Source organism: Echeneis naucrates, chromosome 17 (genome assembly GCF_900963305.1).
Source record: "Echeneis naucrates chromosome 17, fEcheNa1.1, whole genome shotgun sequence".
NCBI lineage: Eukaryota > Metazoa > Chordata > Actinopteri > Carangiformes > Echeneidae > Echeneis > Echeneis naucrates.
The window spans coordinates 10011122-10027161 of NC_042527.1; the positions used below are offsets into that span (position 1 = coordinate 10011122).

The window sequence follows — 16040 nt, forward strand, 5'->3', positions numbered from 1 at the left end:
TCAGGCATCAACTGCCTCCTGAAGCTCTATGCAAAACATCTGGGGGATTTAAATACTGGAAACATGCTGTCAAACAAAGTGTATAGCCAGCGAGCGTCAGAAGTTTAATTGCCACGTGTTAATGAAAACTGAAATGATGTCATGTTGTAGAAGGTGTTTTCAATGACAACCCCTAGTATTGGTATAACTCATAATTGGCATTTAGCGCACCCTAGTGGCCGTGCAGAGGGAGCACAGCAAGTAGGAGACCACTCTTTAAAAAGCTTTAAACCTTGTCAATATGAGGAATATATAGTCTAGGACTACAAACTGCCCACGGGTGGACTCTCCTAATAGATGCTCTCTTCTGGGTGTTTGTGTTAGGGTTCATGGACCAGTGCTATATGTGCACAACTTGGCAGAAAATAATTTTTTTCATTTCTCTCTTAAGTCTATTTTTCTCAGTGTAGATCAGCAGAGAGAGCAGCAGTGCACTGAAAGTAGTGGACAACGCAAGGAAGAAAAGATTGCTCTGTCTTCCTGTTGTGTCCCCTTGGACCTGAATTAATGAAAAAAGTGCTATCCAGGTTTGAAATCGCCCAAAAAAAAAAAAAAAAGACAATCTAAAATGCTTTATCATCTCGAGGCGGTCTGAGTTGAATCATCATTAGTATAATCTGTGGTCATACCACCTTGGAGAAGCATCAACAAGTACAGTAGAGGGGATAACACAGTGCCAACACTGATTGGATGCTTTTTGCTCTGACTTATCCAGTAAGAGCATGTGATCGTACAAACCCCCATTCACATGTATAGTGCAAAAGTAGATGTATGGTCGCGTCTATGGCCAAAGTTGCAGAGCTGCGGTCATCATTCCAGCACAGTGAAGATATGGGCCATGATAAGCAAGAGCTCTGTCACTAGAGAAGACATTAAGAAGCTAACCTATTGTCTTTGATCTCGATTTGGGTGCATCTAATTTTGGTCACTATGTAAAGGATGGTTTATATACATTCACTTTGCAATAGCAAGATGACTACATACAAAAAGGTGCAAAAAAAAAATCAGATGCATAAACTCAGTTTACTTTCCACAAGGTTTTAGTTTGATCCATTAGCTGACTACATACTAAGTGGCTTTTTAACTATGCACATATCATTCGAGCTGCATGTAAACCTGTCCAGTAAAACCTAACATTCACCTTCAAATTTTCTCACTGAAAAGTTCTTACCTCTTGACATCAGCGCTGGGAAGTCATAAGCATCCTTTCTCTCTCCTGCCTCCTCCTCTCTCTTCTGTCCCTCTGCTTTCCTCGCTCAGCTTCTTCAGTCTAAACTACGCAGCTGCACCAAGGGCCCTTTAATTTCCTGGTGATGCAGCAATGTGACAGTGTGACATATAATTTTCAACGAATGACAAAGACTAAAAAGACATATTGATGCACCTAAATGCCGAAAGAAGAAAGTACCGCACAAACACAGATCAAGTTGGCAGGATGTGGTGGCATGAACAGCACAGAAATGCATTACAGTAGAAACTATCACATCCTATCCAATTATCAAAACAATGACAATGAGTGATAATCTTACTGATGTAATGATCCTTGCATATAAATATCTGGAAACTGTAAAGCCTAGTAAAGAGTCACATCATCTGCATCAGTTTTCAATGCTACCTTCAGTGAAGGTGGCATTTCTGGACACGAGCCCTTGTTTTGTCAATGTCATGTAAGTCACCTGAACAGCTTTTTATATTTGCAGTGGGGAGCAGGAAATCTATTTCCAATGGGAACTTTGCTTGTGAGGAATTTTTCTGATTCCACCTCCAGATTTGTGCGTTTTACTCATGCTGCAAGTTTTCCCTTATTACTGATCCTTTTTACACAAGAGGTTAGACTGTTCACAGACAATATGCAACTTCGAAGACCAATTAGCTGCATCATGATCAAACCATGATACAATTGTATTCTCTTAAAGGGGACAGATTTGTAAACAAATTAGTGTATATACGTATATGCATATACACGTTCTATTGTGTTGTTTAACCTTTGCAAACATCACAGTATTTTTGCAGGAAAGACAAAGACAAAGATGAAGACAAAATGCCTTTTTAATAAAACTGTGGCACATTTGAGGTTAGATCATACTGTCTTTATATTATCAAGTGTGTAAAATTAAACCGTACTGATATGGTAACATTTTGAAACTGCACACTATGAGCAGAAACTTTTTTCTTTTTGTAGCATTTTATTGACTGTACGAAAAATCAGTAAATAAAATAATGAACACATTTGGCCAGAGGTAAGATGATCCCATGCCTTTTTTTTATGTATTTTTTCTTTTACACTGCCCAATTTGGGTTTGGGCAAGGGTTCAATAAATAAGTAGTTTCATGATTGTTTTTATCTTTAGGAATAAAAATGTGTTGAGCTGAGGATATTAACCTTGTCAAGATACACTAAATATACTGTCTCAAACTTGAATAAAAGTCCTAAAAGACTTTAAATGCAAAAAAAAAAAGAAAGAATACAGGTTTTTGTTCAGTAGTTTACCTAAATTCACATTCTCAACACCAGACTGAATTCTGTGCAAAGTAAAGAAAACAAAAATGTGCAAATAAATAAAAATCAGATGCATACACTCAGTTTCCTTTTCACAAGGTTTTAGTTTGATCCATTAGCTGAACAGTAGCTGACGGTTCAAAAATGAATTCCCTATCTACATATCTATGGACTCTGCACCACCACAGGCAATGTTTAAAAAAGAAGAAGAAGAAAAAAAAAAAAAAAAAAAGAACATTTTGTCCTTTAAATATAAAATGTGTCTTAGCCTTGTGGCAAAGACATTTCTCCATCAAAAAGCAGGCCACTCCGTCTCAAACTCTGCCCCATTTATGGTCACAATCCAAATTTTTATGGTTATTATTATTATTTTTGTTGTTGTTCTTGTTACCATTATTCACAGCTTCTCTGGAGCCTCTTTTAACACTGCCAAGTCCCACCTCAAGTACTCTGTAACAATAGCAGCAGGAGCTGAACCCAGCATCCATTCAGCGCGGGGGTGGAAGGGATGCGAGTGGGGTGGGTGGGTGACTATCACTCTGCAACGCATGCAGAGTTTGTCTTGACTCATATTGTCCTCAAGAATTGAGACAGACAACTATCCTGTACTCAGGTGCAGAGAAGAGTTGTTGGGTCTCAGCTGGGTGTGAGGTGGTGGTGACTGTGAAAATCTATGAGTTGCTTGCAGCATTCTCATTACTTGGTGAGCTTGGCGAGGAAGAGGAAGAGGAGGAGGAAGGAGAGAAGTTCATTCCTGATAACCCTGGTGGGTCTGTCGCTGTATTCTGTCCACTCAGACTCTTCCTGCACACAGGACACGTATCGTGCTGTGGGGAGTGGGGGTGGGGGGGGGGGTGAACAACATTAAGCTTCTTCATCATCAATACATCAACACATTCAGATAATTTATTTGTTCCAACCATTCAATGGTATCTGATCCAGACCTGATTAACTTTTGTCTTCCCCCAAATCGGTACATCAATACCGAGCATGGACCTATTTATTTATTTATTCATTCATTCATATATTCCATCATAATTAAACTGTTTATGCCTACTGTAGCCATTCCATTTCACAGGTGCTAGACACCTAAAGTGTCTGGTTCCAGGTCTCTGAACTGGCACCCATTTCATAGAGGTCTGGTGACAGTAGTTACGAAGTTAGAATAAAACTTGACCAGAGCTCGAGTTTTGAGATTGAGAATTATATTTAAAATTATATAGGTTGTTCTGTTATGCCATTTGCAGAGCAAAAACAAAAGGCAACACAATCTTATACAATCATTATAAAAATTATATCTTCAGTCTGTGCATTCCTTCAGTGGGGAACTTAGTACTTTTACAGTGTCATATATTGAACATCATAATATCAGACATCTTTTCTTCATTCTTAGTATAATAAAAATGGTGACTTAAGTGTACCAGCAGAATGATTTTAATCAACCAAAGTATCTTATTTAAGCTAAAACAGCACCTATTAATACCCTTAAATTACATTAAAAGCTGCAGTTTGAGTAGTTCTGCTGCTTATTTGCTCTTAAAAGAGTGTGTGAGGAATCACATGTAACATTGTAGCAAGTCTGGATTTATATAACAATAGTTTTATGGACAAGTATAATAATCAATGTCTGATAGCAATCAGGAAGCTCTATCTGAGATATGTTTATACATACCTGTTCGAGCCATGGTACTATACAGTCATTATGAAACAAATGATTGCATGGCAGCTGTCTAACACTCTCCTCAACGCTGTAGTCTTCTTTGCACACAGGGCACTCTAAACCAGCACCTGGACAAACAGAGAATGACAACAGTGTGTGCGTATGTATGTGTCCGAGAGTCAAGTCACATGCCTCTGTTGCATGAACAATTGTGATCCCACTGATGCTGTTTGTTTGAGTTCAGTGTTATGCAGTGTAAGGTTAAATTCAGGCATTCACTTCTCCACCACTAAAAAAACAAAACAAAACAGTGAAATAGAGCTACATGTGTGTTTGTGTGCATTTACAGTGCATAAATATACCTTTTGAACATTTAATGGCATAAAACTAAAAGACAAAAAAAAAAAAAAAAAAAAAACTTTCACTTAGCAATTATTGTTAAGTGTTCTGGAGGGTTTTTGTAACAAAAAGAAAGCAATTATTTGGCTCAGGGCTTAGGAAATGGTCATGTATTTTATCTTGTGGGCTGAGATAAGTAGGATATAGTGACATCTGGAGCATGTATGGAGTGATGTTTTCTGTTCTGCTTAGATAGATAACTCCTAAAGGAAGCAGAGATGATTCTGGTGCAGGCTGGGTGACATACACCAGGAGTATGTGCAGTAAACGAATGCTAAGCAGAAATAAGGACTTACCCACATGTTCCTCTTTAATAGAGATGGTGGGTAAATTTTTTATCCTTTCTCTGTCTGCAGGAGGGGGACCAGTGTTTTCAAACTGATTCAATAACTAGAAAAGAGCAGAATTGCAGTAAAGGGATGAGATCATTTGTTTGAGAGCTAGGTTTTTTATAGTACTAGTATTCTCTCACAGCATGGAGATATCTGTTTGAAGATGTCTGATTTAAAAGAAAGATTTGCTGTTATCATTTCATGTCTATTTAATAACTTCAAATAACATTATCATCAATTATTAATTATGATACAATTCCTGAATTAGGGTTCCTTGGGACCCCAGAGCTGACTATGTGATTTATTTCCAGTATGATGTGAAGAAAGAACATTTTGTACCTGTGTAATGATGGCGTCAAGTCCATTGGCACCCCAGGCATAGTCCATTGGATTGGAATGTAACATGCCCCTGCCAAACAAAAAGGCCGCCAGGAGAAAAAAAAAGAAAGGAAAAATATTAACTGCCGTTCACATGTTCAGCTCTTAGACATTTTTAAGGAAATAAACAAGGTTTTTATTTTGTGCTTACCAGGGTCCCATTCCAATGTTTGGCATTGCTGTAGGTGCTATAATTCCATTGACTAGCTGCTGAATAATTCTGGGAAGCAGAAAATGTATGAAAAGGAATATATATACAGTTTTTCAACTAACATTTACTGAATCAAATTGAGAAACTTGACTTGCCTTCATACACAAACCTAACAAATAGAAAATGTCTAAGATAATGTGTAACTTCATGGTCAAAGAAATATATGTAAACTTAATGCAGATTGCAATATTATATGTTTACTGTTTAGTAACAACAGGGATAGCAGATCTTAGCTAAAAATGATAATAACTGGCCACTGTGTGGGTTCTATTTATTTTTTTAACTAAGTGTTTATTTGTTTAGAGGTATCACAGATTACGTACATAGAGCATTTTTTGGTCTGTTAGTCAAGCAAGATTCCACATTATTTTTAGTTTTATCTTCACACCGAATGTCTCTGAAACTAAAAGGAGTATTGTAAAAGTATTGTTGGCCGTTACATGCAAAGCATGTGCTACTACGACAGCAAAGAGATTTTACATGCATTCTCTTGTGTCCCAAACCAACGTCCCACACACACTCTACTGCTGAAAATGTCTCACCCCTCTAATGTGGGCACTCCTTCATGGCGCGTACCCTGTCTGCGAGGAACATGTCGACCCCGCGGTTGCCGTGCACTGTATCGTTGCCGTGATGCCATTTCCCTTTCCCTTCTGTTTTCTGTCTCTCGGTTGTCCTCCATGGGTAACCGTGTTCGAAGGTCAAAGTTTTCATCAAAAATTCCAAGTGCAAATGGGCCATACCCAGAGGGAAATGTAAATAGGTGTTGGTGATCCATGTTCTAGAGGTAAAATACAGAGGCAATGTCAAATTGTGCCGCAATGTGAAAAACTTTTTCCTTGATGAGCTGATTGTGTAGGTCCCACTAACCTCAAAGGCTGAACGGTTGGGATCACTAGTGGAAGATGTAGATGCAGACCCATTTTCAGCACTGGGGGAACACAGTGGTGAAAAAGGGGAAGTCTAAGACTCACACTTAAGTATGAAATTAAAATAAATAAATAAATCATGAGACCCTCCATACCTTCTTTCCTCAGGCAATTCCTCAATGAATCCTGATTCACAGCGAGGACAGGTGTAGTCCTACAGTGAAAATACAAATGTAAATGTATGCATTCCCCATGACTAATATATTTTGGAGTTGTCATTTGATTGGGTATATCTAAATAAAATTAATGCACTTCAACAGCCCTGTATAAAAAGCTTACTTTTATGGACCCTATGGTTAATGTGAACACTGCAAGCCACTGTGGTATTGTATAACGGTATTCTTAGAGGCATGACTAATATTTTCTCTACCCTTGATGTATATGAACTGAGAAAATAAAATAATATAAGTTCCTCACTGTATAGCACAATACAACACCACAAAATACCACAGTCTAAGAAAATAAGTGCAATCACTTAGAACTGATAAATAAATATGATCATTTTAATGCATATACACATCTGATTAAATCAATTATTGTCTATTAATAGAAAAAGGATGCTTTCCTGTTATGTGAATTTTACTTTTGTTGATGTCGACAGAGCTTCATGACAATCAGTAACATCCATGTCTTATTTCCAGTACATTCTGCGAATAGCACAGAACTACCAGAAAATGACCACGATCTCCTGAGAAAACTGTCACACATGTCAGCAGCCAATAGCTTGTCCGTAAGGGGACACTTACTGTAACATTCAAGAAGCTTCCCATGAATAGCTGACAACGGACTGTGGTGGCAGCCAGGCTCATGGTACAACATCAGGGACATTTCACTGAAACCGCCTTTAGACTAAAGTGAACTTTTACTTTCCTCTCCGCTATGAGCACAGTAGGCTGTCTCTGTGGTTAAGAGATGTTCGCTGACTTTTTATATTAGCTGACAGATGAGGATGAATTCAAAACCAAATACCGCAAACAGAACTGTGACAGTCGGAGTCAAACCAAAGTGAATCCGCGCTCTCTCCTGTTAGCTAGCTCACGATAGACCCGTACTACGAGACCCGGTGGGGGAGCTTCGGCTGGCTGATGTTCAGAGTCCTGTGATACAGTCGAATTTATACCTCTAAATCACAAAATCCTACAGTGAGAGTCCTCGCCAACTTAATTAGACTACAGCAACTTGACTGTCACTGTAGACGGTTGGTGCTAACGAGAATAGCTGATCGGCAGCAGCCGACAGTCAGTGACACGCTAAGCGACACAAATATACACACACGGATAAGTCCATAGCAGAAATAACAGCATGTCTCGGTCTCCCTGGGGGCAGTTATGTGTCTTTGTTCCTTACCGGTAAACGTGGACTAATCTCTGATGAACACCGGTGACAAAAAAACCGGCAGGGCCGTGGGGGAGCTTCGGCCATTTCTGAGCAGCAGACCAGTTCGTAAGTAAGGACGGACGGGAGGCGAAAAGGGACAAATGGAATAGACTTTACAACCTGAAAGACGTTACGGCGAAACCGTACGTGCCTACGTAAAATCACCATGGCAGCACCACAAAATGACTAAGTAGAAAAGCTCCGGCCCTTCAAAATAAAAGCACCCCATCTAAAAAGGTATCGGGAGGCTTTTGTTCCGCTCGTGAACATGGTTAACTCTGGGCTTATGTAGCAGCTGTAGATCGGTTGACAGAGGCTGGAGGACACCAGTTTGTCAGGATCTACAGTTTATTCTATAGAAGGTAGCACAGGGGCAGTTAGTACACACACACACACACACACACACACACAGACGCACACATACACAACTATAGTCCCCATCAGTCACAATCACAACAGCTTCCACAGTTTTGCCGGGAAGCCGTGCCTGCACCACTCATGCATGTTTTGTGTGTCGCTAATTAGACACCCCGCTACAACGGGTGACATGGAACTATATAGATATTGAATAGAGTTTACTACACACACAAAAATAATAACAGCAAGGCTTTGAGAATGTTCACCAAAATAAAAATAATATGAACAAAATATTAGCTCAGCTACAATTACTGTAGTGATATACACACGTTCCCTATTTGGATCCCCGATGATCACCATTGCTATTTCCTATGTGTTAATTTCAAATCGTAGCTCAAGATGTGCACAAGTTAAGATCTTGAGTTCAACATACAATTCTGCAGTACCGGCCAAGACTCTCCATCAGATATCAGTTATATGTGAACGTGTAGTTGGCACTGGTGAAGCTATTTACCTACCTCGTGAAGAATGTATTGTTTTGTTGGATTTTTTTCAGTATGACAGACAATTCTGAGTGCGTATCGCTCATTTATCGCGACTGAAACCCATTTGAAATTATGTTTACGAGAAGGAAAAATAATAACATGATTGTGTTTCAGTTGGAACCATCGTGTTAAAAAAAAATCCGATCCGTAAACTCAGATCATGCTTTTACTCTGGACAACCACGACCGGAAGTCCTCCCCTGGCTTTAGCAGCAGGGTCGCACTCCGAGTCAGCTACACTGTTGAGATACTTGTTTTATTTTGCTCTCTACATTTATTTTTCTCCTCCTGTTACGGCCATGGAATCTGGCGACACAGGTAAATAATTATAATGAATTAGAGTTTTGTTCTAACCCAAAATATATTAGTCGCCAACGCGTAATTCAGTCCGGTTAGCACTGAACGTTAATAGCTAATGCATCTGTTTGGTGGCGTAAGTAGTGAGCAGGAGGTAGCTAGCTTTGCATGCTAGCTAAAGGAGACCCTTACAAATAAGAAAATTTTACATTATATTCACCAAACTGAACAAATACTAATCTTTTTTGAAATCTTCAAGTTAAAATGTCCATATCCAATTACACAACGCCCTTTTAACAGCTGTTCAAAGTTGGGTTTGTTTTGGTGGATGTACAGAAGCTTTTCTTGTTCGCCAGTTTGTGATTAGCTTACTACACAGTAAAACAATCACTGACCTCAGTCTAAATACTGGGAACTTATGACTATTAAATGATACAGTTAAATTTAATCTTTTTAGATAGCACTATATATATATATATATATATATATGTACACATATACATATGTGTACGTGTACGTACGTACTGCAGCAGCGTTACATGTTAAATGTTTTCCTTTTATTTAACCTTTTTTGTCTGTTCAGGGCGAGGGGGGTGGAAGTCCAAGCCTGCCCAGCCACAGAAAAACAAGATGAACATGAATATTCTTCGTCAAGAGAAGCTCATAGCTCAGAAGAAAAAAGAAATTGAGGCCAGAATGGCAGAGCAAGCAAAAATGAATGTGCAAACTACTAGCAAGCCTTTGCCTCCAAGGTCAGGATATACTCATAAGCCTAAAAATATGCATCAAAGACATGTAAACATTCAGTTGACTCACATATTTGCTTTTTTTTTTAATAATTGTTTCTCAAATACTGCTAGCTAATGATGAAATGCATAATGGTTTTGTAATTTTTTTTACACTGATACTGACTTTATGCATTTCTTTTCAACGCTTTTCCCACTAGTTCTCCCAGTCTCCAAGCATCAACCTCAAACAAATTTGCAAATGATGGAAGCTTCTTACAACAGTTCATGAAGATGCAGAAGGAAAAAACTTCCAGTGCTCCAGGTTAGTATCATTAGTATCATCATCTGCACATTATCTGCAAAACGTTCTGATCAGTTTAGCTAGTAAGCTTAGGCTAGCACTAGACGTTTAATGTGTCTCCTTCTCCTCCTATTTATAGGTTCCACCAGCAATGCCAAAACTCCTTCAAACCCAAATTCAGGAGGAAACTTACTTCACAAAAAGAGCATTCTCGTTGGCAAGCGGCCTGGCCTTGGAGTCGGTAGCATGCTTAGTCAGTTCAAGAACTACTCTCAGCCTAAGAAGAATCCAGTTCTCAGCCAGAGACCGAGTGTCTTCTGTTCTCCAGATGATGAAGATGAGGAAGAAGAACCTGATTACTCCAAATTCTTAGAGATGAAAGGTAATTCAAGACTTGGGACGTTTCAGTGCATCTTCTTCGTACTCCAGTGGTACAGTTGCCTTGTGACTGGCATGTTGTCATAGGTGCCGTTAAAGTAAATATACTCATAGCCTGCTTAAAGTCTCTCCTCCAGAGGATTCAGACACCAGACTCATTATCGACAAGATGGCCTCTTTTGTAGCAGAAGGGGGACCTGAACTGGAGAGAAAGGCCAGGGAGGACTACAAGGACAATCCTGTTTTCTCGTAAGTCAAAAGGAAATTGCAGCTTATCTAGATTTAATGAACCGCTTCAGTGTTTTTGATTTTCATTTTTTATAATTGTCTTTCAGATTTTTATATGATAAGAGCACTTTGGAGTATCTCTACTACAAAAAAAGAGTTGCAGAAATGAGAAAGGATCTTCTACGACCTGAGAATACAGCAGATGTTGGTAAGATTATTTCTTTTCATCCTCTCTATTGTCACAGTTTTCTACCTTTTACATTATAGCCTTACATGCAGATCAATAGACATTCTAACCATTATTTTAATAGTAATTTTGATAACCATTTAACTTGTGTGCCTTAACTTTTTTAGACCTTGTACATCTGTTACAGATACATTATGTGAGATTTTTTAACTGTCCAATAAAAGTGTATGGAATAAGAGTAAATGCATATATATATATAGCAGCTTTTCTTTGATGTCTCTACCTTACCTGTAAGTGTTATTTAGAAAATTATTGATTTGCATTTTAAAAAAGCTGGAAGAATACATCTGCATACTGACTGCGATTTATGTATCCTGCGCTTTCTGAAGCAAAAGACTTTGACATCCATACAGTTCCCCATTCACGACCCATTTCCCCCTTGCTCCTCCTTCCTCTTCTTATCCCCTATTGGCCCTAGACTGGTGGTGTGTGAGGGCCAGTTGAGTACAGTACTGTAGTAGAGTGTGAATTGAGCCCCAGTACTGATAGGCTGCTTAAAGTCTCCCCCATAGTGGACCCGGAAACCCAACAGGTGGCTGAGAAGCTGGCCAGGTTTGTGGCAGAGGGGGGTCCCGAGGTGGAAGCTATAGCTGCCGAGCGTAACAGAAACAACCCTGCCTTCGGGTCAGTCACTTTATATGAAACTGTGTTTTGTTTTTCTTTTTTTTGTTGTAGTTGGTTTTATTTTGCTAAACTTCTGACATCCCAAACCTCTACCATCTTTCCTACAGTTTCTTATATGATCACCAAAGTCCAGCCCACCACTTCTACAAACAGAAAGTACAGCAATATCGTGCTAGTGTTTCCCAGAGCTCTTCACCTCCTTCAGCAGAGTCAAGAACAGATGTTCAGCAACCTATAGCTCCTTCATTACCAGGAATCCCCCCACTGTTCAACCCAACATCTTTACCACCTAATCAGGAGTCAGATACCCCGCCTGTCAAGCGGAAGAGAAAGAGCAGATGGGGATCTGAAGATGACAAAGTTGAGTTGCCCATTCCTCCCATCATTGTTCCTCAGGAGATTAATCCTCCGGACCCTAATACTCCTACTCTTTCTGGTACGTGAGTTGGTACATCACGCAATTGTGCACATACTACTGTTTTAGACAATTAATAAACATATCCATTGAAAAAAAAAAATTGTGTGTGTTAAAGCCCAGGAACTAAGAGGCCTTGGTTATAAAAAAGGGAAGCCTCATGGTCTTGTGGGAGTGACAGAACTGTCTGAGGACCAGAAGAGACAAATCAAAGAACAACAGGAGGTAAGACACACAAGGTTTATCTTTCTCTAACCGCATTTTGATTAAGTTGGTCAACCGTACCAAAGGTCAGGATATGACTTCCTGTGATCCATCAGTAGCAACTATGAGATAGGCAAAACTGAATTTCACCACCAAAACACACCTCAATTTTGCCATTATCACTGAATATATCAAATATAATGACCAGGGGTTCAGATGTCTTCTGCAGAAGGAATTACAAGCTGACACACCACGCATAGAGTGATGAGCATTACGGTCACAGCCATGGTAGTGCCACATTGAAAAATAGAACATTTCCAAAAAATTTCTATTGTCGCCCTTTACTTAGTTTGTAGCCAACAACGCTAGCTCTTGAACAATATTTTTTAGGTTTCTGCTTTAATTCTACCTGCTTATCTATAAGACCTTGCATTCCAAAGCCAAGGAGGATATAAGTGTGTCTGACTGTCCACTATCAGACATAACAGAACACACTAACCTGTTGTATAACACAGTATGAAGGTCACTATTGTGAGTGCCCAAGGAACACAGGTGAGGCTTAGGAACATTGGGCAAATTGGACTAAGAAAAATCTAGTTTAATTTTTTCAGTAATGAGAGTAAAATCAATAGCGTTGAAGGTTAACAATTGTACTGGTAATTTAATGTGTAAAGGTTTAATACCAGTTTTATTTGTTGCTCACTCTGCCTGTGTGATGTTTTCTTGTGCTCTGTAGATGCAAGAGATGTATGACATGATCATGAAGCACAAGCGTGCAATGGCAGAGATGCAGGTGATGTGGGAAAAGGCCATGAGAGACCACCAACATGAATATGACAGTGATGAAGAAGTGGACCAGGATGCAGGCACCTGGGAGCATCGTCTCCGAAAGATGGAAATGGAAAAGACGCGAGGTAAAGCTAAACATAGGCATTTAGAATGATTCAACTGTAATTCTAATAAAGGCAGATATTTAATAATCAGTTTTTATCAATGTGATTAGATTACATTAATGGTATAAAAAAAAAAAAATAAACTATTTGTAATTTTCCAGAGTGGGCAGAATCTCTGACAGAAATGGGTAAAGGGAAACACTTCATTGGTGACTTTCTCCCTCCTGAGGAGCTAGAGAAGTTCATGGAGACTTTCAAAGCACTCAAGGTCAGTGTTTCTCTAAATTCACTTGCTCTCCAGCCTATCAATGAAGAATTCTATTTGTTTGACTGCAGTGATTGCCTCCGTCCACTATCCTTTATAACAATTAGCAATGATGAATGAAGCAAAGTTGTTGAATTAAAAAGAGGAAAAAATAAATCCAGACATCCCTAGAGGTCATGCACTTTTTTGCATCACTTTTTAATTCCTTTTTAATTAACTAAAGAGGTCTTTTGTGCACATGAGAATGGAAGACTATATATCAGGGACCTACTGATACTTTCATATATTTTTTTATGTGATTTATGCTCAAAATTAGTCTTAAATGTCCCCCATATAGCATTTAGTAGGGCTGGGTTCAGTTTTAAATCTGCGTTAACATTATTTTTATCATCCATCCATGCCTCTCTTCTCAAGCTGATTGTGCAGGGCAGGGGAACTTTAGCAGCCACCATCAGAACAACACAGATGTCCAGCAAATTCCTATAGATTTGCCCCAGTAATTGCCAGTTGTTTATTTGAAATTATTTAGCACAATTTGGCAAAAGTGCAGTTCCAAAGTAATGGGAAGGTAAGTTAGTTACTATAATCCAGGATATAATTGGTAGAAAAGCATTTGAGCATAAATGCATACAATTTATAAAAAAAAAAAAAAGTTGTTCTCTGACAGAAAAACATCACCACAACAAAAATAGGATGAATTTGTATTGAAACAAAGTCTTCTTGACTTGCAGGAGGGCCGGGACCCAGACTACTCAGAATACAAAGAATTTAAGTTGACTGTTGAAAATCTTGGCTTCCGAATGCTCATGAAGATGGGTTGGAAGGAAGGTGAAGGCCTCGGCAGTGAAGGACAGGGAATCAAAGTTCCAGTTAACAGGTAAGCATTCATCCTCAATACATTTACCACAGACTGAAATCACTGACTTTCATTTTGTCTTCCATATATGCGCCTGCTTTCTTCTTTGAACTTTTCCCATTTGTATGTCTGTATTTCTCACACTGTAGCAACTGTCCAACTCAAACCATCACCATAGGTTGATATGTTGCTGCTGCACAGAAGACTGTCAGACACACCTACAACTTGACTTATCAGAATTTGTGTGTATTGTAAGCAATCAGAATAATCCTATAATTACTCTGTGTGCCTTTCTGTCCCACTCCAGGGGAACTACATCTATGAATGGGGCAGCTTTAGGAGTTGAGCGTCCAGCTGAGCTCACAAAAAATGATGATGAATATGATGCTTTTAGAAAGAGGATGATGCTTGCTTACCGCTTCAGGCCAAATCCACTGGTAATATCATGTTATTTTATGCTTGTACCAATGTGCAAGCACATTGTACTAATTTATTACACCTGAGGAGATTATGTATAATAATTTCTAATTTTATCATAGAAATCCATTCTTGCTGTTTAATAGTAATGGTAGCTAGTCATAACTGATAATAGAAATTGACATTTAAATGTTTTATATTGCTGATCCACTAAACATTTCTGTGTACTTGCTAATCTATTAAATCTATTTATTGGCCTCTTGTGTTTCTGCAGAATAATCCACGGAGACCATATTACTGATGCAGAGGACTTTTTGTTGAGCTTGTTTAGCAAAACTTGAGAGCTGGTTTCTCCAGTTGCCACACCTCTACTAACTTGGAAAATGGACATCATTGCACAGTAGATATTTTGAAATTTGAAATGTGGGTATGCAACAAAGGGTAAAACATTGGTAAATCCATTATATTTGACTGTTTTCTTTAATATCTGATTACCTGTTTTGTTACAATTTTAATACAAAAACTTTAAATATGTAGAGACTTGGATTGCCTGACGTCCATAATAATATCACTCTTATGTGTAAGCATTTTGTTCCCTTTCTTAACTTGACTTGGCATTGCATTTCACTTTAATTGTTTTGTGTTAGTATGTGACTTTGTGTAATTCAGCCATTTTCCTCACAATATTCTAACTTAATTTTTGCTTCCTTTCATCTTATGCTCCAGTGTTCACAATTAAAAATGGCCAGTCACTGAAATGTGTTGTCCTTGTATTAAAACATATGGCAAACTTTATCAACTGTATGTATCTGCTTATTAAGACATTAGAAGGCATTAAGCCAGAAAAAAATAACATGACATAAATGCTCAGTTCATGGCACAACTGTGTGCAAGTGCACATGTTCATCCATTCATGTTAATTATTCATTTTATTGTGTAGCTATGGAAAGCAGTGAATATGTGAGTAGTGTTGACCTGGCTCAAGAAGCCAGAGGTGATAAGGGTGACAGATCAGTGAAATCAGACCTTCACTTTGCTATTCCCCAGGGTGGTTTACGTAGGATAAATATAACTCCAAAATCCAAGCTAAGCAAAAGCCACTCTGTTGTTGGCCACAGCATCAGACAGAGCCAACTTTAGCCATAGGTGCTGCAGGATGAGGTTTTTAGTTCAATGTTAAAAACTCAAGGAGATCAAAATGATCATTAGCTTTCAAGTGCCTTAGTTTTGCAAGTCCAATGTGATGACAGCTTTTTGTTTGAAGCACAGGCCTAAATACAAAGAAAGAAGAAGAAAATACCCTTAAAACAATCAATTGAATATCAAATAAAAAAAATCTTCACAACTGATAAAGAAATTTTATTAATTTTGTTTGAATAACGAATTAATCCGTTTTCAGGACACCTGCTTTTTACTGCAAATTGCTGTAAAGGAAAGTGTGTCACCATCTGAAATAAATGT

The 16040-nt window shown here is 38.6% G+C and overlaps 2 protein-coding genes across 3 annotated transcripts; one reads left to right on the plus strand and one right to left on the minus strand.

Annotated features, from left to right (window-relative positions):
- Positions 1-2107: 2107 nt before the first annotated feature.
- rnf126 (ring finger protein 126) lies at positions 2108-7890 on the minus strand. 2 transcript variants are annotated; one of them, XM_029525143.1, is made up of 9 exons: positions 7796-7890; positions 6544-6602; positions 6390-6450; positions 6146-6300; positions 5460-5531; positions 5270-5339; positions 4895-4988; positions 4212-4327; positions 2108-3366 (listed from the first exon to the last, which is right to left on the minus strand). In XM_029525143.1, exons 1-9 carry the CDS (start codon positions 7868-7870, stop codon positions 3211-3213), a joined length of 858 nt encoding a protein of 285 aa, XP_029381003.1. In that variant the 5' UTR covers positions 7871-7890; the 3' UTR covers positions 2108-3210. The 2 variants fall into 2 exon arrangements, with proteins under 2 accessions (XP_029381003.1, XP_029381002.1); XM_029525142.1 differs by having other exon boundaries at positions 5460-5528; positions 6062-6300.
- Positions 7891-8924: 1034 nt separating this feature from the next.
- Positions 8925-15368, plus strand: sugp1 (SURP and G patch domain containing 1). Its single transcript, XM_029524654.1, has 14 exons — positions 8925-9044; positions 9607-9775; positions 9970-10073; positions 10192-10434; positions 10556-10679; positions 10766-10866; positions 11406-11529; positions 11637-11965; positions 12063-12169; positions 12885-13062; positions 13203-13309; positions 14038-14183; positions 14470-14599; positions 14854-15368. Exons 1-14 carry the CDS (start codon positions 9026-9028, stop codon positions 14878-14880), a joined length of 1908 nt encoding a protein of 635 aa, XP_029380514.1. The 5' UTR covers positions 8925-9025; the 3' UTR covers positions 14881-15368.
- Positions 15369-16040: the final 672 nt, after the last annotated feature.

Bases quoted from the DNA above. Each gene is read 5' to 3' on its own strand.
- sugp1 (XM_029524654.1), top strand. The intron at 10,867-11,405 runs GTAAGATTATTT...GGCTGCTTAAAG, and splicing joins TGAGAATACAGCAGATGTTG to TCTCCCCCATAGTGGACCCG. The intron at 13,310-14,037 runs GTCAGTGTTTCT...CTTGACTTGCAG, and splicing joins AGACTTTCAAAGCACTCAAG to GAGGGCCGGGACCCAGACTA.
- rnf126 (XM_029525142.1), bottom strand. From the start codon at position 7,870: ATGGCCGAAGCTCCCCCACGGCCCTGCCGGTTTTTTTGTCACCGGTGT. The intron at 6,451-6,543 runs GTATGGAGGGTC...GTGTTCCCCCAG, and splicing joins GAATTGCCTGAGGAAAGAAG to TGCTGAAAATGGGTCTGCAT. The intron at 3,367-4,211 runs GTATGTATAAAC...CACTCCCCACAG, and splicing joins TAGTACCATGGCTCGAACAG to CACGATACGTGTCCTGTGTG.